General features: G+C 32.6%; 1 protein-coding gene across 4 annotated transcripts in view; it reads left to right on the forward strand.

Moving 5' to 3' along the window:
• Positions 1 to 1,765: 1,765 nt before the first annotated feature.
• The window catches only part of Pvf1 (PDGF- and VEGF-related factor 1), a 28,046-nt gene continuing 6,822 nt past the window's right edge, over positions 1,766 to 22,989 (forward strand). For 3 of the 4 annotated variants that reach the window (XM_017615694.1, XM_017615696.1, XM_017615697.1), the window contains exons 1-2: positions 1,766 to 1,908; positions 17,739 to 18,260. In XM_017615694.1, the coding sequence (XP_017471183.1) occupies positions 18,015 to 18,260 (246 nt within the window). In that variant the 5' untranslated portion in view covers positions 1,766 to 1,908; positions 17,739 to 18,014. The remainder of the gene's footprint in view (positions 1,909 to 17,738; positions 18,261 to 22,989) is intronic. The other variant, XM_017615695.1, reaches the window with a different exon arrangement.

Genomic DNA, 22,989 nt, shown 5'->3' on the forward strand with positions numbered 1-22,989 from the left:
TTTTAATAAATTGCAAATATTTGGATTTCTCTCCGCCAGTAGACCAAAGAGAAATTGCTCAACTGTGGCTCCAGAGTTGCTTCTACGATGGCCTATTTTCCATATTTTTAATTAAGCAACAACAGTCACGTGGGAATCGTAAATTCAACTCTCTAACGACCTTTTCAATACATAAGTAGAAGCATCATGCAGCTATACTAAAAATATCTGCTTTGACAGAAAGTGCCGAGTTTATATTTCAGATCATGAAGATTGGGCAAATGGGCTCCATTTCCTTAGGGCTTAGTTTGTCTTCTTCGAGAACCATAGCTACTGAGTGAATACACAATAAACGTAGTAAGTAATTTAGAACGGTAGAGGTCCGTATATGTATTAGGTTATTAAATTTAAATGACATCATGCTATTATTAAGATTAAGATTAAGATTAGGATTAGGATTAAGATCAAGATCAAGATCAAGTTTAATATTAAGATTAAAATGTAGATTGAGATTGAGATTAAGATTAGAATTAAAATAATTGTATAAAGTACTTATATAATATGTTGAGCTATACCTACCGGTAATAGCAAGAAGTTCTTTCACTTCGATCCCGCGTGGTATCCACACACACTTTTTTGTTTTGTAAGGAACATAAACAAATTTTAAGTAGCCCCTGATTAGGAGAGAAAAGATTAACTTAATGAAATTTAAATTTGTCAATCGATAATATAATTTTTCATATTTTCTTTAATTGAAAATACCCGAGGCCCCTTTTAGCTGAAAATTATATACTTTAATATTTCGAGTTATTGAATTATCGAGATCTTCTTTAAATGGCACTGACATGAAAAAAGGCAACACTGTTTAATTTCACCTGCAGCTATTGGTATGTATGTAACGGGTGATTTTTTTGAGGTTAGGATTTTCATGCATTAGTATTTGACAGATCACGTGGGATTTCAGACATGGTGTCAAAGAGAAAGATGCTCAGTATGCTTTGACATTTCATCATGAATAGACTTACTAACGAGCAACGCTTGCAAATCATTGAATTTTATTACCAAAATCAGTGTTCGGTTCGCTTTACGTCCGATTTATGGTCTACATAATCGACCAAGTGAGCAAACAATTAATGCGATTGTGACCAAGTTTCGCACTCAGTTTACTTTATTGGACATTAAACCAACCACACGAATGCGTACAGTGCGTACAGAAGAGAATATTGCGTCTGTTTCTGAGAGTGTTGCTGAAGACCGTGAAATGTCGATTCGTCGCCGTTCGCAGCAATTGGGTTTGCGAAACACATTTCGAACCGAACACTGATTTTGGTAATAAAATTCAATGATTTGCAAGCGTTGCTCGTTAGTAAGTCTATTCATGATGAAATGTCAAAGCATACTGAGCATCTTTCTCTTTGACACCATGTCTGAAATCCCACGTGATCTGTCAAATACTAATGCATGAAAATCCTAACCTCAAAAAAATCACCCGTTACTTCGATTCTCAGAAGCATACGCACACCTGTACTTTTACATACATATGCACATATATACATACATACATATACTCTCACTCTCTTTCTACGCATCAGCTGCCACCCTCACTGGCCAGCAAATTGTTCTACGTAGAGCGCGTTATCAATTCACCAATTTTACTGTTATACACATATAAACGATGAGAGTTGGAGCAGCTACTCCGCATAATAAAGTGCTGAGCAATACGACGCTGATGAAGCAATCAGCCAAGAGCCAAGATCACCGATCATCCAACAATCGAAATGAGTAAGCCAGTTGAGCAGTGAGTAAGGCAAAACAGCTGAGCGGGAGCAGAGTAGAATTTTAAAAACTGTTTAAAACTAAACTGCCTTCAGGCCAGGTCCAACAGTTATAAACGAAACTCTAAAGCGCAAAGTGTACGACAGAAACGAGGTAATAAATGCCACATACCTAGCAAAGTGTGAAAAAAGCAAGAAAGCGAAAAACAACAAAAAGTCACATCTACATACATAGTAAAACGTAGTGGAAGTGATAGTAGTTATAATACAAATATTTATTTGTATTATTATTATCCATAGTCAATCCGCGAGCTGCCAATTGTACAAAGGAAAAGCGGATAAAACTAAAAATCTAGTTTATAAGAAAGCGAATTTAATTTTTGTATTTAATTTTTATGGCAGAGATTTAAAAATGCGTGTTGAGAATACAAAACTAAATTCTATTTAAAAAAAAAAATATTTGCATATATTAAAAAATTGTGAGAAGAGTGCAACAAGTGCGAACTTCAAAAATTATTACGTGCAGTTAAAAAGGATTTTTGAAGGAAAATTTATATAAAATTAAATCGTGACATTCGCCTAAATAGTTTCGTGCTACCATAATGCATTGAAAAAAAATTTAATATTTTAATAAATTTTTTCATTAGACGCCTTTAACAGTTGCTTGGCTTTTCGCTCGTACGTGCCCTTTTTACATTTTACCGCCGACAAAATGAGGTTTTTGACGCAAGTAAAAAAATTATAATTTACGTTTCAAAACAAATTGCCACAAATGACAGTAAAAACAACTTACATACCTACGTAAATAAATCGACCTCCAATTTGCTGTTTGTATTAAGCTGAAATTGTTCTCCAATCAATTATATATGTATGTATGTAGATACATATTCATTGTTGTTTGTCATTGTGTAATGGTTAACCGCGTTTGACGTTCAAATACACGTAAATACTAAAATCCAGCTAAGCTTGACGATAAACTGGAAATAAAAGTGATAGAACATAACAATAATAAAAAACAATTCTAATCTAAATAGTGTGTCTAAAAAGCAATAATTGCAAAAATCATAAAAAAAAAAATAAATCACAGTAAATAAGTATGGCTACGTACGTATGTGGATAATTGCGGTTATATGCGTTAGTGAAGCGAGTCAGTTGCGTAATTATTTTGTGTATACATACATATGTACTTACATACAAAACAAGGAAAATTCGAAAAAGTTTATTCAAAAGTCATTAATTAGAAAATTTGAAAAATTTGTGGGTGTGCATTTTTGTAGCCCATTAAATTTTAGAAAAATAAAGTGCAAGTTTGAAGCAGCCAGGAGTTGCCTTTGATTTTCGGCCTTTTTTTTGTGAAGCTGTTGCTCATTTTCTCTATAAAAAAAAATTTTCGAACCTAAATCAACAAAAAAATTGCCAAAAATTAACGATATTTTATAGCCACTTGCAGTTTTTTGCACTAGAATTTATGTAAAAGGCTGCAAAATTGCATATCAAAGTTATTTCTAAAAATTCTAATTAAAATGTTTGCGAATTGTATGCTATTTTGTTTAAATTTGTCGAATTTTCCAAATTTTTGTACAAGCTTTTGTAAGATAACGATCTATACTTTAATAAAAAAATAAACAAAAGCTTATTAAAATGTCGCGCCGCTGTTTATGTTTTATTAAACCACGACATTCTAGTTGGTTCTTGAAAAGTGTAGCAAAAAGAATTGTCCGCTAAACAAATGGCCTTGACCCAAAATAAGCCAAGCTTATGGAAATATTAAGCACCACCACGTGTTGCTGTTTGATTTCAAGGTCAAATGCATAATAACCGTTTAGTAGCAAATAGCCTTCGAAGAATTACAAAGTTTTTTCAGTAACTATATAATTAAAGTGGGTTTACTTGGTGGGCGAATTAATGACAGAAGCTAGCAAATATATAAGTAATGAGTTGCAATAAAGTTACATAAATATTTAACACACTGTGCTCTCCCAAAAGAAGAATTTTATAAACACTTCGAATACTAAACAATAAGATAGATTCTGAAAACAATCGCATCTTGGTAGGGAATAGGGAGCTTCTGAATGCATTTCTAGCACACAAAAAAATCCTCTCTGATAAACCACCCTTGGTCCGAACGATGCAACACTCATAGCTTAACAGGGCAATTGAACGACAGACGAAAGGCTTACAAAATAAATCCCTTGCCAAATTGTCTTGAAATGTAAAAAATTTTAAAATTCCGGTGGAAAATCCGCAACTTTTTTTTCTTGAGAGGCAGCCTAATGTACACATGTAGCAGGCTTTAATCAAGCTTAGATAGTAATTTGTATCTACATGTAATACCAATACTAAAATTTTAAATTTCAAAGAGCGACTAATATTTGAAGAAATATTCCAAACCTTTGTTAACTATGGTTCTTACAAAGAGAGAACTTATTGGAATGAAAGTTTTCATTTAAAGCTAATAAATTACGTGCCACCGAAAGCAAAAATAATGAAAGTCAAAACAAGAATTTAGCATTACTTATACAGTAAAAGTACATTTTGTGCGGTGCGGAATATTACATAAATAAGCTTCGCTTGCAGCTGTTTCAATGCATATGTTCATACATAAATATTTTGTTTTCCTCGTTGGCAGTCAAAACAAAAATTTTTTCCCCAACTGTTAAAAACAGCTGTTGCCATTCTACAGTGCAGACTTTAGGTGCAAAAATGTGGTTTTAATTTATTTTTTAGTGTTAAGCAAATAACATTTTTTTTACTCTTCGTCATCAAACTAGCTGAATTACTTCATAATACTTTTTTGTTATTACTTCAGAATTTTTTGTTTTGTACGTTGCATATGTGGCATATTTTTGTGTTCCGTGATCAAAAGAAACAAACAAAATTTTCAAATGCATATACATAAGTATATCTTTATGTATACGCAGCATCACTTTTGTGCTAAAACATGTCAGTAAAAAAGTGCATTTATTATCATGCGAGGCAGCTGGTATGCAAAGTTACATGTACACATTTCCATACATACATACATACAAATATGCACCAGAACCGGTTATCGTACGTACTCACCTATCAATCGCATTTTTTCCACCCCTGCGTCGCCCACACATTCAACAACGAGATCCTCCCAATAAATCTCATTCGATGTTAAAAGTTTTTATCGGCATCTTTTTTTGATTTAAATTACATGCATACGTACATGAGTACATTATTTTTTTTTTTTAATTTTAGCTTTAACGCCTGCATTTGTTGTTGCGTTCGCGACTAAAGTGCGGTTAAAGATTTTAATCTGCGTCAATTCTAAGGATCGCCGTTGATATGACATTTTTTGTCTGCCGTGGTGGTCGCGCGAGCAGTCGCTGCCGTCGGCTTGGCATATTTTGTGAGATTTTATTTGCTTTTATTACTCAATTCATTAACCCTAGAGAATATTCCATGCAATTCATGATGCTTTTATTTTGCTTCTCTCCTGTTTTATTTTTTTTTATTTTTTTTTTGTCATTTGTTTTCACCACTACGTGAAATTCGAATTCCAATGTAGTTTTATTCGAATGCGAATCAAAACCCCACTAGAAATTATATTTAACATTTTCGCTGCCAATTCCCTTCGATACACGTGTGTGGTCTGGTGTAGCTAATTAATAGGTGCGTTCGTTTAAAATCTCCAACAGAAACCAACCAACTGTCAAATTCCGGCGAAATGTCATCTGTTCTCTCACAAGAGAGAAATATCCAAAATAGTACGCGAACAGAAAATTTGCAGAAACTTGCAAGTTAGACGAACAGCTGATATAATTTTTGTTTACATTCAAAAGTGTAAAATTTAAAACGTACGAAAACTCATTTCTCCAATAAAATATTACTACATGGTCGTGTAGTAATCCAGAGGAAAACACGAAATTGGAAGGAAAACCTGGCTTTCTAGGGACCTGGTCCCGCCAACAAACTCAAGAACCCAAAAAAAAAAAAAACTCATTACAACGTGGTATCCTGGCACAGTTTATTGATTAAACAAATAACTACTAACTTCTTACAAGTTTAATTAGTCGCATTTTGTAATTTTTAACTTCCAAACCATCAAATTCAATTTTGTGATTTGCGTAAATGCCCACCAGCTGTTTTTGATCAGCTGTTTTCCTGTTGGCAAATTGCTGTTGGCAAAAATTTTTCCAGCAGAAACCAGCAGCTTCCCCTCAAAATGAAATGTCACTTTGCTCTCTCAATTTCCCCTACTTTGCAAGTTTTTTGCGTACGCGAACGCAAAAACTTGTAGGTTTTGGTTAAACATGAACAATTAACAGCTACGCGAACGAACCTAATATCGGCTGGCAGTTCATGCTACTATTTAATTGTGTGGCCACTGACAGTTAAATGCGTTTCATCTGTTGGCTTTTCTGTGGTAAGTTAGCGGTTTGCATAGATTGCGCTTGAAATAGGCTTTATCGAAAAAAAAAATATATGCAATGCATTCAATTGCTTGTGAAATATAAGGAAGGCCCCTCTCTACGGCTCAGATAGTAATTTGAGGCATATTGATTTGGAATAACTTTTAAATTACATATGGTTAAGTTTTATGCAGAAATTTAGTGTAAGTGAATTTAATGTGGAAAATTATTAGTATAAATAAATAAGCAACAATTAAAAATGTTTATTTAATTAACTTCACATATTGCTTGAGAATATCTAATATTATCTTTCTTGACATCAGAGTCCGTTACCGTTTTAATTTTTGTTACAAAAATCATAATATAATTGTTACTTTGTGATTTGAAATTTTTTGATCGGAAATAATCGATATTTTGGATTTCAATTTTTTCGATAATTTTTAGCACTTAAACAGCGGTCTGCTCTCACTTAGAAAAGAATGGCGAAGATTATTGTATCGTCACGCCCACAGTACTTGTGAATGGAAACATTAAATATAATCCAATTTTAATAGAGCTCAGTTTGTAAATTTGTTCACCTCAGAGTGCATAAATCTTAAATATGATGAAGATTGGCCTACTGCAAAAATTATAATTCACATTAAATCTAGATAAGAATCTAAAATTTTATTAAAATTTGATTTAAATAATAACTTGAATCTCTACATTTTAACTAAATAAAGCTTTATATTAAAATAAATTTATGATATTTCTAACATCTAAAGAAGGCTTGTAAGAAATTTGCCTAAAACCGGGTATGTGACACGATCAATGTGACCCAGGATAGTACATATATCATGATTACCTTTTCTGCGCAGATTCTACAATGTTGAGTTCCCTGAGGCTAAACGCTTTTTTAATCCTATCACCGAGCCCAGGTTTACACATTATCGAATCTTTACTAAGGACTCTAAAACCGATAATTGGTTAGGATCTTGTATCTAAACCGAAGATAATGGGGTTAAGCTTCCTTGAGGATCGCTTTTCTAAGGCTAATTATTGGTACTAGTCAGAGCCATGGTGAAAAATGAAGGTATTGGCCAGCCCTCTAACTAGTTCGAAGCTGGAAAATGAACTTGTTTTACTCTAGTTGCTACGTCACTCGGGAGTACTTCGAAATGAAACAACTGAGGCTATAGAGGAGGAACTGCGGCCATTGGAGTTATTTTGCTCAGCAATGACTGATAGGCTTCAAAGGGCTGTCGGTGGGTAAAATTCATTTTGCTCTCAATCTCGTAGGGTTTGATTAGGTATTTGTTTTTATGGAGCAGATGAAACTTATAGGACTGTTGACTGAACCCTTTACGTGCACAAATACCCGACAAACCCATCCACTGAATCTATTAAACTCCACCAAAACCTACCAAGTCTACCTGCATGCGACAATAGAACTTAATAGTAGCAAATCTATACCCTATATGTAAATGTCATATATCTTGTAGAAAACCCGGTAGAGGAGACTCGGCTTACAACTAACTCTTTGTCGAGTCGTACAAAACCTACACTCTTAATCATGATAGCATCCGATGAAGCGGGCGTGGCGGTGTACGAGAAATATTTTGCAGTTGGGATGGGGAATACCACAGAAGATGTATGAGCTCGACAGTGACGAATATTTAGACACAAGCGGTCCGGCCCTGAAAGTATTCAACGAGAACTGCGCGTAAAAGCCTGATTATGGCAACTTAAATTAACTTAACGTAACTTAGGACTTATAAAATCAAAGTGAAACATATTTCGACGGGGCAACTTCCATTTAAGCAAATTTTTAAGTGAGAGCCTGTAAGTTGCGATAAGTTGCCATAATCAGCAGAGAGAGAGCAAGGTCTCCACTACGATGGAGAAGGACTTCGCTTCACTTTAAATTTCGAATTGGCATCAGTTGGCAAAGATGGAAAATGACTGGCATTCTTTATATTATCTTCATGTTCGAAATGTATTTAATCAACGGATCAGACGTATGTAGGTATATCTTTGCTTCGTGAGCTCTCATACTTATACATAATTTTATAGCTCGGCATATTGCCTGTATGATTCTATATATGTAAATATGTATCAAGCACCAAACCGGCGCGAAAGCCCAGACAAAATAATTCTTTAGTTCAATGCCTTGATGACCTTAACTAATTGACCAAAAACGGGGTCATAGCGCTGGTTCAACGCAAAACGCAGTTTGTGTTATTTTCCGCATTTAGAATAGAACACAAAATATGTAAATGCTTAATCGCTAATAAAAGCACAAATAAGAACTGTGTATGTACATACATACAACTACAAAAATTATATTATAGAAGAAGAAGCAGAATGCGATTATTGTTATTATAGGTCAGTGCGTTTCACTTTCAGCGAAGGCTGATAACGCCAAAGACTAAACAAATCAAGCGTAAAAACAACAAAACAAATATGACAGCAATACAGTAGTACATAACGCAGAATATTTTCGCAAACTGCATACATATGTATATACATACATGCACATAAAGCAATAAAAAATTCATTCATAAACAAAATCCTCATAAATGAAAAGAGTGCAAAGAGAAGTCAATAAAATGTAAGAGTTAGTAGGCAAACTAAATTTGTATTCATTAAAAATGCCAAAAGGAGTGGAATAACAGCTAAAAAAGCGCAACCCTGCAGGAAATATATCTAACTTAAAGTTGATTAGAAAGCAATTGAAGGTCACTATTTTCTATATATTTTTCTAACGAAAGCTAACTATATTTGTATGGAGATGGCCGCAAAATAGTCAAGAGTGATTACCTCTACATTAGTGGTCAACTAACTTGTTACTACAACTATTAACTTGGACATACAATATCAATAAAAAAAAAAAACATTTTTTTTTTTTTTTTTTTAATTCTTATATTTTTTTTTTATTTATTTACCTTAGTTAACACTAAATATTTGTTTACATATTCTGCTGCAGATGGTCCCATATTTGAATTCCGTCAGAGATAACTTCAAAATGATAATATAAAATTTCGATATTCATTTTATTTGTCCTGTTCTCAAAAAAGTATTTGTAAAGTGCAGAAAAAAGTGTATTCAAAATAAAATTTGTATGAGGATATTTAAATAGAAACTTGTTTAAAGAAACCAACACCCGTTTACGTCTGCATGACTCTTGCATTACTTTTAAACAAGTTGGAAATTAGTTTTTTGTAGTTAACTAAAAGTTATGTATTCTATCGAAATCCCGCAAAAAATCGGACTACAAGTTGATTATTTTTTATCAATTGGTAATCTTTTTTTTCTTTAGGGGAAGAGCAGGCAATACACATACATATGTATGTATGTACGTACATACATGCAAATGACAGAAAATGTGATAAGAGCGTGAAAAAGCGGGAATATACAACATAGATACATCAATATAAAAAAAAAAACACACAAAACCAACCAACCATAAACAACTTAAACCTGACATTACTCTGTGTGTTTCGCACAAACGATCCTCTTGTTAATTTATAAATAAATTTGCCGACGCGAAAAGCGTTCAACTGGAGGAGTAAACGTTGAAGTTGGTGGCATCAAATTGATGTGCCAGCCGCAAGCGGCGGGAAATGTAAACAAGCAATGCCAATTGCCGCAATAATATTTTAATAAGAAGCTGGGGAAAAAAAACCATAATTCAACAAGAATAGAGTAAATTTAAAACAAGAGTGAAAAAAGCATTTTAGAAAGAAGAAAGCTGTAACACAGGCAATCGCTGAGTAGGAGGAATGTAAAATAAAAAAAGGCGACAAAAGCGCCGGAAAGAAATGCAGGCGAAGAACACTCGCAGCGTCCATGGAAGAACACAGGGCTCCCTGGCGGGAAAATTTCTGCATTTACCGATAATAGTACATTTAAAAAAAATAGCGCTATTTTTGCATGCTACTAAGATATGTAGATTATTTGAAATATTCGCAGCACAAGTGTATGTACATACGTGTAATTGTGTTGTTGGCGTGAACGACAGGCGGACGGGTGGGCGGTCCGGCAGCTGGTTTTAATGGCGCACTGTTGGAAATGTAATATGAATATGTATGCTTATTTATTTGGCGTAAATATATGTATGTATGTATATACATCTATTAGTACTCGCACAGTGTATAATTACTCGTAAACCTTTTATTAGTTTAATGATAAGTCTGTATATATGTACATATATACATGTGTTGTTTTGTAAGCTTTAACTTGCAGTAAAATTTTGGCTAAGAAAGTTGCAAGTATTTTGTCAGACCATTGAACGACAGTAGGCAAGATACTTGAAATTTGAAAGATTTTGCGTTGGGTCGATATATGTATTTCGAAAGCACATATATTACTTACATACATGAGAAGCTATAACTCCATACCCCCTTTCGAACCTGATGCATCAATCGTGCAGGTTGGTTCGAATTGCCCGTATTGATGGTCAAGTGTGGTTGATATTTAGAAAGCTCGTTTTAAAAATATTTTTTTTACTATTAACTTAATTTTATTTTAATTTCCTTATTTTGTTGTTTTAGAAAAAATGTTTATTTCATTTAATTTTAAGAAAATTTATTTTTTCCTCTTATTTTTTAATTTAATATTCAATTTAATGTAACTACCTATATTTAATATAATTTAATTAAAGCAGAAAATTTTTAAAATAAATAAATAATAAATAATTAAAAAGCTTGTTTCAAAAATATTTTTTTACAAAAAATTTATTTTAACTTGATTTTCTTCTAATTTCTAGATTTACTCGTTTTAGAGAAACATAGTTTTATATCATTTAGTTTTTTGAAAATTTATTTTTTTAATTTTATTTTATTTTTTAATTTAAAATTTACCTTAATATAAATATATGTACATAATTTAATATCATTTAATAAAAGCATCATATTTATTAATTTTCATTTATTTTTTAGGAATTTGGTTTTTTTTTAATTGACTTGTCTCCTGGTTTTTAAATTTTATTATTTAAAAATAAAAAATTAGTTTTTTTTTGCTTCATATAATTTTTAGGGGCTTATTAAATTTATTCTTATATTAATTCAATTTTTTTTTTGTTTAATTTATTCCTGATTTTTAGATTTTTTTATATTAAAAAAAAGAGTATATCATTTCATTTAGTTTTTAGAAACTTATTTTGTTTATTTTTTCTTCTTATTTTTATTAATTTTAATTTAAATTGTTTGTTCGTATTATATATTTTTAAGAGTAAAACTTATTGCGAAACGACAAACAGAATAACGCTAACTCATATTTAGCAAATGTTTTAATTAGTCTTTCGAAAGACAGAAAAGAGCTTTAACGGCAGTTGCCAGAGTTGACAAAGACTTTTATATTTCCAAAGAATGTGTTGAGTTGGAAAACAGTTGTCAGAATTGCCCTGTTATTTATTGACTCAAACGCATTTAGGAGCAGGGTTCGTATTTGCACACACATGCTCTGCTCACACACACGCCAGAAACACATTCAACTTGCACTCACTGCTCATACACATGTGTGTGCATAAGTGGAAAACAAACTCTACTCACAGAAAAGTGTGTGCTGTTTGTTATTAAGCACATGCACATGTGTGTGAGCCGATTTTTGTACAAATTTCAGCCCATGCACATGCACATAATATATTCTTAAAAGAATTTGTTTATTAAACGTTATTTTTTGAAAGACAATTCAATAAAAAGTGAGATGTTGTTTGTTTTTTATATGACAGAAAACATATTAAAAAATTATTTTAAGATTTGAGTTAGAATTCGAAGTGTATAAGTTTCTCTACGCATAGCACACACATGTGCGTGTGCTTTACATTAATAAAAAGAAAGTACACACATGTGTCCGTGCTTTTTACCAAACGGCACACACATGTGATGTGAGCAAATTTTTAATTTTTTATATGCACAGCACACGTGTGTGAGCGTAAAATGTTAGGATGTGCTGCACATGTGTGTGCAAATACGAACCCTGTTTAGGAGTAACTAACTATTTTATTTTACCAGCAATAAATACCTAATAAATGATACTTATAGATATGAGTTGCATTTAAAGTTAGTACTTAGTCATACAGTACATAATTTCGCGCTGCTTGGCATTACAACGTTTACTTAGCGCTATGCTAAATATTCCTGACAGCCGCTTTCAGATTATCAATTGAGTTGCTTAATACCCATTGACTTCGTTTGTTGTATACACACATACATATGTACATGCATGAAAATAAATATCCTCGTTGGCTTGCATGTATGTACGTTGTACATACATATATAGTACATACATACATATGTATCTACATTGTAAGTGGGCACATGCATATCTAAATGCAAATAAAATAAACGCATATTTAATTCCTGATGGTTTTTTGCACACATACATAGTATGTGTATGGATTGCATGTGAATACATACATATGTGCATTAGACTGAATCACTCCCCATACAAAAAAAAAAACAAATCGGTACTATTTTTCCATTGGAATTATAAAATCTACAATATTCTAAGACGTCCACCAAAATATTTCGGAAAAATATTAAGATTTAAGTGAGCTGGGCCGATTTGAAAATACCTCAAAAAAATTTAGTTTTTTCTGAATAAAAATAGTTTCTTAAAGATTTCTTTTGAAAAAATCCCCTCAAATGACAAAACGGTTTAAGTTTAAAGAATTTGCATAAAAATATTTAAAAAAAAATTTTTTTTAATTTTGAACGAAATCGTAATGATGAGATTTTTGATGCTGTTTTTAACTTTTTTCAAAGTATGGTATAAGAAAAACTAGAATAACTGAAACTAAGCTCTTCCGATTTAGACTTAAGAGGTGTCATTAGAAATGTATTTTCTCACCCTTTTTATTTCTTTGCTAATAAACTCATTCAAAGCATGAAAGAGAAAGGTAGGATGAAGGAACATCATTCAAAGTTGAATCAAAGTGTGTTGGTGTTTGAAAAAAATTAGGACACGAATGACTCTTTTTGGCCAGAAATAAAAACAGTGTGAAAATACCTTTCTACCGAGATCCCATAAGTCTAAATCTGAATAATTTTGGCCTAGTTATTCAAGTTTTTCGTAAATCAATCTTTGAAAAAAGTAAAAAAAAACAGCATCAAAAATCTTATTCTTACGATTCCGTTGAAAGGAGTTTTAAATATTTTTATGCTGATTTTTTAACTATTTTTATTTATAAAAAACTCCATTTTAGGGGTATTTTCAAATCGGTCCAGCTCACTTAAATCTTAATATTTTTCCGAAATATTTTGCTGGACATCTTAAAATATAATAGATTTTGTAATCCTGTCGGAAAAACCGCAACTTTTTTTGGTGATGCAGTCTAATGTACATACATGTCAACGTTTATTCTCTTCTTCGATTAAAGTCAGTAAAACGTAAATAAACAAAAATAAATACCTTTATGTGATTACAAAGTTAAAGCACTCGGACGAGGTCGTTCAATGAATTCAAAGTAATGCAGTAGTTAGACTACATACATACATATGTACGTATTTGCAGGCAAACGTAGCTACCATCAAGAAAGCAGTCATTGTCTGCTCAACTGTTCGTCGTCGGCAAGGAAGGTAAACATGAACTCTGGTAGCCAAGCGACAATCAAAGCCTCGGTCTCGCTTATTTCATTCAAAGCTAGTAGGGAAATGTTTTACATCTCTTAGAGTTGCCTTTGGTTTTATATAAGTAATAACGACGAAGGTGGGAAAGCAAAACAAGTCTTCCAAAGTAGACGGAATACCGCCTGATCTTAACCAAGCCGTTGGTGAAGAGCTATTATGGCGAATGTTTCAGCTGTAAAGCGAAATTCGCCCAGAAATGTATAAGAGTACACTCTTAAAAGTGCAAGTAAAACTTCTACTGAAAAGTGTTTTTTTTTTGTTTTAACCACAAGCTGTTTAAATATACACATTAGTTGTTCAAGATTTGATTTTTGATATAGACATGAAATGTTTATAAAATTGAAAACATTTTGAACGTAAAAATACAATCCTAATAATAAACATTTTATGTGTAGTTTTACGCGACAAATTATATATGTAAAGTAAACAGGAAGTGTTTCATTTTGTTAACACGGTGTGTAAATTTGCAGAAATTAGGAGAGGTAACTGGTGTGTAGAACTCCACATCAAGTCAAGACATATGAAGTTCTGAACCTCGACAGATCTGCAAAGGTTTCAAATATTAATGCACACCTTTTTTCATATCTATCCTTGTGTATACATAAATACTTACATTACAATATTTTTTTAATGTTTGGCTTTGATAAAGATTTACTACATACAAACATATTTATTAACAAGAAATGAATTTCGACAGCCGTTGTTGACACCCTTGCATTGAAACCGCTAAGCAGATAAGAAAAGAGAACTGGTAACAATGTCAAGTTGAGTAGCATTGAAATAATTTAGTTTTATTTTTTTTTTTAATGATAAGACAAGCAATAAACTGCTATTGGATTAGTCATACCAATGTGCATTTGATTTGGAAAAAAAAATATGAATGAAACTGATTGTTCTACTGACTTGGCTAAAACTAATAAAGGTAGGAAAACAAAAGATTATGAATAATGCTATAAAATATTATGCAATCAATTCTTTGCTAAAGATGATAAATTTGTTCGCTATATTTTCGCGCATCAAAGATTGTTGTTGTGGTTTGTCTGATTTACTCTCGTGATGGATGGCTTCAGGGAAGTTACGATACAGCGCGATTTTACTTTTCTATTGCGATTTCATTATCTGAAATTTATTCAGCAGGTCAGCAATTGATTGATTATGCACTAATATAATATTGAATTCTAAAGAAAGGAAAATGGTATAAAATAACCCAAACTGAAAATGGGCTTGTTTCAACACTTCTATTTTCTGATTCTATATAGACAGGTAGAAATATAGAGGGTAAAAATTAGAAATTATCACAAATGAGACACCCTATATGTGTTGTCAATCTACAACTGTTTTGTCGAATACTGCTGTGGCAGTCCTACGCTGTTCCTTTGAATTTTCCACTCCATAGCACTATAATTAAAGTTACTAAAGATTCCTGAGGAAAGAAACAAATTTTTCACTTTACTCTTATGAGGATAGTTATTGCTATAGTGAGGATCTTACTTTGGAGGAATAGGATATACAAAGTTTGTGTTGATAGACGAGTAGCTAAAGGGCGGGCATAAAATAAATGAAAGCAATGAGCGAAGCTGAAATGCTGATCAAAACGGGGCTAAATTTATCACTACTCCTTTAATTATCTAACTATCAGAAAATGGAAATGCATGGCGGACGAAATCATTGTAGCTGTAATAGGTCCAATGGAAGCCTCTAATGTCATCTGCCATGCATTTTTCACCGCTTGATATATTTTTATGAACAGAATGTCTTCAGGTTGAGGCAACTCCGTCTGTGTTTCCGGTATTCTTTCAACAATCCAGCCATTTAGAATAGTGGTTCCATCCAGGAAAGGGTGTAAGGATCCTAATTTTACTGAACGTTTTGAAACATTTATTCTTACGGTCTGTTCAAATGTGGATTGTGACGTAGAAGTGGATAGTTTTTTTGGACTGACCTTTAAATTGAAAAAATCTATTCGACCGCCTGATTCAGCCAGTGCTTTACAGACTAAAGGCCTTGCTATTTATTTATTTATTCATTCAGAGAGGCGTTTAAAATAGTTTAAACCTCAGAAGGAACGAGGACATAAATTGATGTTTTCTCTAATAGCCAGACTCAGTTGAGTGCTTATCAAATTGGTTGAGATATTTTGAGGTTGAAGAGCCCAAAAAGGAATTTGACGTTCAATTTAATGAGCCGAAAAGAATTTGTTAACCAACTAGAAATAAATCTTAAACATTGACCATTTTAATTTAAGAAACTGAACATGTGGTTTTTACTGGCCTCATATTTGTCCACCTCTGCACTATACATATATTTCGATTCCTCCGAGGCTGCATTTGCAAGATACTAGTTGGTGTATATACTATAAGTACTTATGGGGCAGTGAATGGAATCGAACGAAGGTAGCCCCAAAGCCACGCTAGAATATCGCTGCTTTCTTCTCCTAACTGAAGCGAATTGTAAATCAAAGGACCAAAAATTGCACTATAGTTAAGTTTTAAGCGTAGGACTTCATTTTCTTGGCACCACACGGCTGAACCAAGCGAACTAGTACTATGAATCACGCTTAGACTTCACCAATTTCCTTCATTTGCAAATACATCGCACAATTTGGCATATGATTTTTTTTTTATAAAGGAAAGAGCTGAATACGGTAAAATCTCATTCGAAATTGTTAGAAACGGTATATGGAAGCCGATCTAATCAAGCTTAGCTTAACACAGACTCGAATTTTACCTTTAGGTTTACAATTTTTTTTATTAAAAACAATTTTAAATCATTTTAAAATTCTTTCTGAGTTGTTATGGATTTAATTTAAGCACATCAGTTGAAGAATTAAAATTTACATTGCCGATGGTCCTTTGGCGCCAACGGCTAGGTAAAAAATTAACATTTGCTTGCTGCAGTGGTGGTTACACCAACTACCAAACTACCATGTACATAAATATGTACATAATATGTATATGCACAAATATTTGCATAAGAATTATTCGCTCGTTTGTATCTTACAAGCTTGAGCTTCTCATCGACCGACGAGAGCCAGTTTTTATGTAGTAACACATAGCACATTAAAGGTTACTCACGGCCAAGGTGTTGCTAATAAGCACTACTGAACTACAGTGCGTGCATACAAATAAAATATGTACATATGTAAGCATATAAACAAAAACACCTGGCGGCAGGTGAAAACTACTGTAGATAGATTTACATGTGTATGAAGGTATATTAGGATGCCTCACCAAAAAAAGTTGCGATTTTTCCTCTGGAATTATACAGTGTTTTACATGAAATATTTCGGAAAAAGATTACGATTTACGACAGCTGGACTAATTGCAAAGTATCGCCACAAATCTCATTATTTTGATTCCGCTGATACAATTTGTAAACATTTTTATGCTGAATTTTTAAGCTTAAACTAGTCTGGCATCCGAGGTGATTTCTTGGGGAAAATATTTTGCTACATAATTTTATTTGCATATGTATAAAAATCGGTACAGCTCACGTAAATCTTAGTATAAGTGCTTTTCCGAAATACTTTGGCGATAGCCTAAGAATATAATACATTTTATAATTCCGATGTAAGGACAGTATGTACCCCTTTTTTTGTAAGGAGTGTGGTGCACCCTAATGTACATATAAAAGAAGCAGAACAGTGAATATACCAAAAAATCTGACAAGTCATATCACAATTTTCAAACAAAGCTAGACACTGTGTGTGTTAAATAAGCAAAGTGAGTGATTGTGTACAAAACACCTGTGCGCATGCGCAGCAATACGTACCTATGTAGATACAATGCGCGAACATTTTAACGCGAGACAAGAATTAAAGGTGCCAGAAAATGCTGGAAAAAATAAAATAACAAAAAAAAACTATCAACACAAAGTGAAAATAGAAGAAAACAAAAGTTAAAAGCAAACATAAATGCAACCTAAAAACAAAAGTGTACCTTTGCTTATAGTCTGTCTAATTTTTTTTTCTAAACTAAACACTTTCATCCATACAGGTTCATTAGCCAAACTAACCCTTGCTGCTGTAAAAAAACAAAATCAACCAAATAAATAAATATTTATGTCAACGTTAATTCTTATGTTTGACTGTGTTTACCTGCCTGCTGTCGTCTCAAAATAATTACATATCACAAATATTTAGTGCCTACATACATACATATCTGTGATAGAAGTAAACACAAACACAACAGCAAAGTTGTTAGAAAGTAAAAACAAAAGCCATACAAAAATTAAATAAATTAACACATTAGCATATCAACTTGAAAATTACGATGGAAAAAACGAAAATGCACATAAAACATTTATGTGCATCGTCACACTCGCTGCAGTGGCTGCTGCTGATCGCCGTCACCTTTTCCACACTTCACAACAGCATTGAATGCGTCGAAATTCCAACACGTTTCCTATACAACAAACACAGCGCAGATGCGGCGGCGGCTAACACAGCGCAGAATGTCAATGCGAACGCGCTGGCGCGGGTGCGGGTGCGGAGAGACGTTGAAAGTGCAAATGAAGTGGTAAGTGAAATGAGGAAAAAATTTGTTAAGTTTACTAATTGAAATTACTCAATGTAAAATGGTTAATATTCGTAAATTCGTTGAGTTTAAAAAACAGTAATGGGGAAATCCACGGTACCTTTGACTGCATATTTTTATACTCGGTTGCCTACAAAGCGAAAAATCAGTGTATTATAATTTTTTCTGAACGAAATTAAATTTTCATTTACAAAATTGTGTGTGTAATTACCGAAGGTATGACAAATAAATAAAAAATAAATAAAAATTGTCTTGCAAAGATATTTTAGTTTCGAAGGTGGAACTTTTTGGGCATTGTTTTGTGCATACACTACCGGAAAAAAATATTGACACAGCTATTGTAATATTTTTCCGCTAATTTTTTATAAAAATATGGATCATTGTACAATAACAACCCAAAAAATATAATTTCTAAACTTTGTGCAAAACTCGCGAAAACTAAAGAAATTTTCATGCAAATTTTCAACTACTTAATCAGATTTTTTCGAATTTTCTTGAGTACGCAGTTTTGTAACCCATTAAATTCTAGTATAAAAAATGCAGGTTCGGAGTTATGTAGTCAAAAATAGCATTGATTTTTGAGATTTTTTTTTTTGTTAAAGGTGTTTTGCTTTTTTTCCATATAAAGTATTTTCGAAATTTTTCTTTGTATGAAAGAGACTGCGAGAAAAAAATTTGTCAAAAAATCAACGGTAATTCGTAGCTACTTAGAACTTCTACTTTAGTATTTGTAGCCCAATCTGCATACTCAAAAAAATCTAAAAATCTGATTAAAAAGTTAAGAATTTGCATGATAATTTGCTTAATTTTCGCGAGTTTTGCACAAAGTTTAGAAATTATATTTTTATGTTTTTTGTTGTAGAACGAATAACATCTTTTTTAAATTGGCAGAAAAATATTATAATAAAAATTTTTGCATATATGTATTGTAAAAAAGCCGCTGCGCCAATGCTTTTTGCCGGCAGTGTACATATACATATATGCCTAAGATCTATACAAAATATTTAATGCTCTAAAAACTTTTTTTTAGCTCTTTATCCACAAAGAGTTTACTGCCTCCTTCCTGAAGAAAATGTTAATGTTTTATGTACATCTCTGTATACCCAAAAGCAATTGAAGATAGAAGTATGTATTTTCAATTTCAATAAACTCAAGCACTAATTGCAAAACCTAATTAACTTTGAGAGGCCAGCTAACAATTCTTTAAACCCTCTTCGACTCGTTTTTATCTCAACTACCTGACTTTTCCTGAATGTCATGGGCATTAGGTGGCGCCGCAGCAGATAAGACATTCTACAGGTCTTATATGTACATACATAAATATGTACTTATGTACATGCTTGCATACTTATATCCCTACATCGTTTAACTCGCTTAATTCACAAATTTAAGCCATATACAAATATAAATATAATTTACAATCCGCTTCACTGGGCAAGTGTTTGCTTTATGTTTAAAGGGATTAGTTCGTAAATCCTATCTTCATTTGACTAATTAATTAAATTTCTTATTTATATTTGCCCATTCGAATACAGAAAGCTCTATTTAATTACGCATTTCAATACGTTTATCTGTTTGTATATTAATTTTGCGACTATTTTTAATATTTTCATAATGGAATTGCGAAAAAATTTTAATTAGCCGATAAAACGCCGTAATTTCGCATTTCTTACGTCAATTAAAAAGTTAATAAAGAAAAACACACCACACATAAACAGCACATAAAATAAACAATGAAATCCGTAAGCAGTAAAAGGTAGAAATTGCTACTAATTGGCGCTTTGAATTTTCAGCACGTTTATGTTGACTTTAGAAAAGCAGTAACTTCCGTTCATGATTCATGAACAACTGGATAGAGAATGAAAAACACGCTCGAAAATACAAGTGGCTTGTAGAAGTTGGATTTAAGAGCAAAAAAATAAGTGTATGCACTTTGTTTGAATCGATTTTAAAACAGCTAATTGGAATGGTATTCATACATATTAAATTTTCGAATGACATAAAGAGGCTTGAAATTTAATTTTGTCAAAAATTTAATAAATCACAATGAAATGTGATTTCTTTCCCAAAAGAACTTTTGGTAACTTGTTAATTACTTTCACCCATAAATAATAATTAAAAAAATCAAATTAATTATTTTACTAAAATTACAAATATATTGGATAGTATTAGTCGGCCGCTGTGGTGTAGTGGTAAGCAGTGCGCGCTTCCACTCCACAATGCCTGGGTTCAAACCCTGGTCAAAGCGACATCGCAAAAATATAGAAAAAAAGGTTTTTTCTTAACAGCGGTCGTCCATCGGCATGCAATGGCAAACCTCCAAGTGTATTTCTGCCATGAAAAACAGCTTCTCATAAAAATACAATCGCCGTTCGGAGTCGGCGTAAAACTGTAGGTCCCTCCGCTTTGTGTGACAACATCAAGGCGCACGCCACAAATCGGAGGAGAAGCTCGGCCAAACACTAACATACGTGTAAGCGCCAATCTATTATATTATTATTATTATATTAGTCCTTTGGTATCAGAGGATTATATTTGCGATCGAAGTCCGCTAAGGAAACAATTTTTTGAATACATTGAACTTTTTATGGACTTAGGTATTGACCAAAATTTTTCATCTTTCGCACAGATAAGGCATAATGAACCATATTTTTGCTATTAGTACTAAAAATTCTAAAAAAATGGATTTTGGATCCACCCTAGTTTTCATGTACCAAGAGATAAATATTTACAAAATATCCCGATGAAATCTAAAGAGACCGAGCATATCCTCTAATTTGTGGTGTGCTACTTTTTGTTATTACACAAAGGACTGTTCTGTTCTATGCCAACTCCGAATGACCTGCCGGGTGGGCGATCGCTATAAGGAAACTTTTTCTTAAGTCGCTCGGATCGAACTTTGGTCCTACCGGGTGGGTGGTAGTGCGCACTTTCATATAAAAACCCTGCTGCGGCGGCCAAGGAAAAAAAACTGATAATAAGTCAGTGCATGGAAATTAAAATTGCATTTCGGTGCTAACAAATCGTAAAAAAAAAAGAAATTTTATTTTCATAAAAAAAAACGTGTGTAATGTTCAACTGCAAGCGAAGGTGTTAACCAGCAAATTTTAAAAATTACACTCAGTCATTTAGTAGTTAGAGTCAAGAAGCACATGGGGACAGGTAATAACTGTATTTGCATGTACATTTAATTACCGACAATACAGAGGTATGTATGTACACAGATAACGCTCATTACAACCGCCCGCTCTGTGTACATTTTTTTTTTTATCTTTTTGCTTTGACATTGCGGTGAATGGCAAAGAACGCGTCATCGGCGATTTCCGTCCGCTTGAGCAAATTGAAATCGCTGTGACGGCAAATTCCGCAATGAGTTAAATGAAAATAAAAACTTGCTCGTATATTTTGTAGTTGCAGAAAATATTTTGCAAAAATGAAATGAAAAAAAAAAAATGTTAAGTTTGAACTTTAGTTATACCGTTATGTACTAAACACCTGCTCGACTAAATCTGTACACACGCTTATACATAGATATGTATTAACGATTTTGTCTGTACCCATATTGTATATAGACGCGTGCGAACTTGGTCAAAAATCAATGGCGCCATTTACTTGCTTAGTTCAACCGCTAACTGATTAGCAACTAACTGGTTACCGGTTTGAGCAAAGTGATGCCGTTGTTTACTTCAGCACATTTCGATTGTCGTTTATATGGAATGTCATGATGAGTCACTCGGCAAATACGCCAGCCCGGAGTTTATTAACTCGACCGGTAGCTAATTTAAGACAAAAAATGCGTTAAAATCAACAAAAGTTGCAGCCGGGTGTCTCATTACAACAACACAGCAACATGAGACATTCGCGTATTCATATAATCATAAATATGCATATTTTTTTAACAAGGCACAAATCATCAAATTCGCAATGAATGCGCACACATATCTATGTATGTATGTACAAACAACTATAGCATTAATATAAAACAAATCAATTTAAAATTATCATAATTAATTTTTATAATCACACGTTGCTTGCCACAAGTCCGTCATACAAACATACATAAGTAACTAATTAAGATTAAATTATATTTATTTATGTAGTTTACATCTAAAAAACTTATCTGTGATTTAATAGATTTTAAATGGCGATAGAGTATGGTAAATCAGAAAAAAAGCAGAAAAGGGTATTCACACAACCTATGAGTTATTAATTCTAATATAGACTAGAAAAAAGGTGTAACGTTCGTGCGTTAATGTAATTATTACAGTTAAAGCAAAAATACGTATTTATGTATGTATATACTACATATATGTATATATATAGAATGCATTTCTGCATACTCAACTACGAGTATGGCCTTTTAGCAGAGACAAGAATAATAATTATTTCATGGTGGAGTTTTAAAAAAGTCATCCAAATTTTCATAAGAATTATAAGTCTTTTAATAATAGTTATGTGTGAGAAAATTTTTTGAAGTCTTCGATAACTACTATTTTAAGGCTTTCATAATAACTGTCAGCGAGATAAATATTTTTAAGTCTTCAAAGACCTTTTGAGACTTATATTATAAAAGTGTTGTCATAATAATTATCATTGAGATAAATATTTTTAAGTCTTCGAAGACTTTTATTTTAAGACTTATATTATAAAAGTCTTTTGATAATAGTTATGAGTGCGAAAAAATTTCGTATATAGTCCCGAACGGGTCCCA

This window comes from Rhagoletis zephyria, unplaced genomic scaffold, assembly GCF_001687245.7.
Source record: "Rhagoletis zephyria isolate East Lansing unplaced genomic scaffold, Rhagoletis_zephyria_1.1 Rzeph_scaffold_01060, whole genome shotgun sequence".
In the NCBI taxonomy this organism is placed as follows: Eukaryota; Metazoa; Arthropoda; class Insecta; order Diptera; family Tephritidae; genus Rhagoletis; species Rhagoletis zephyria.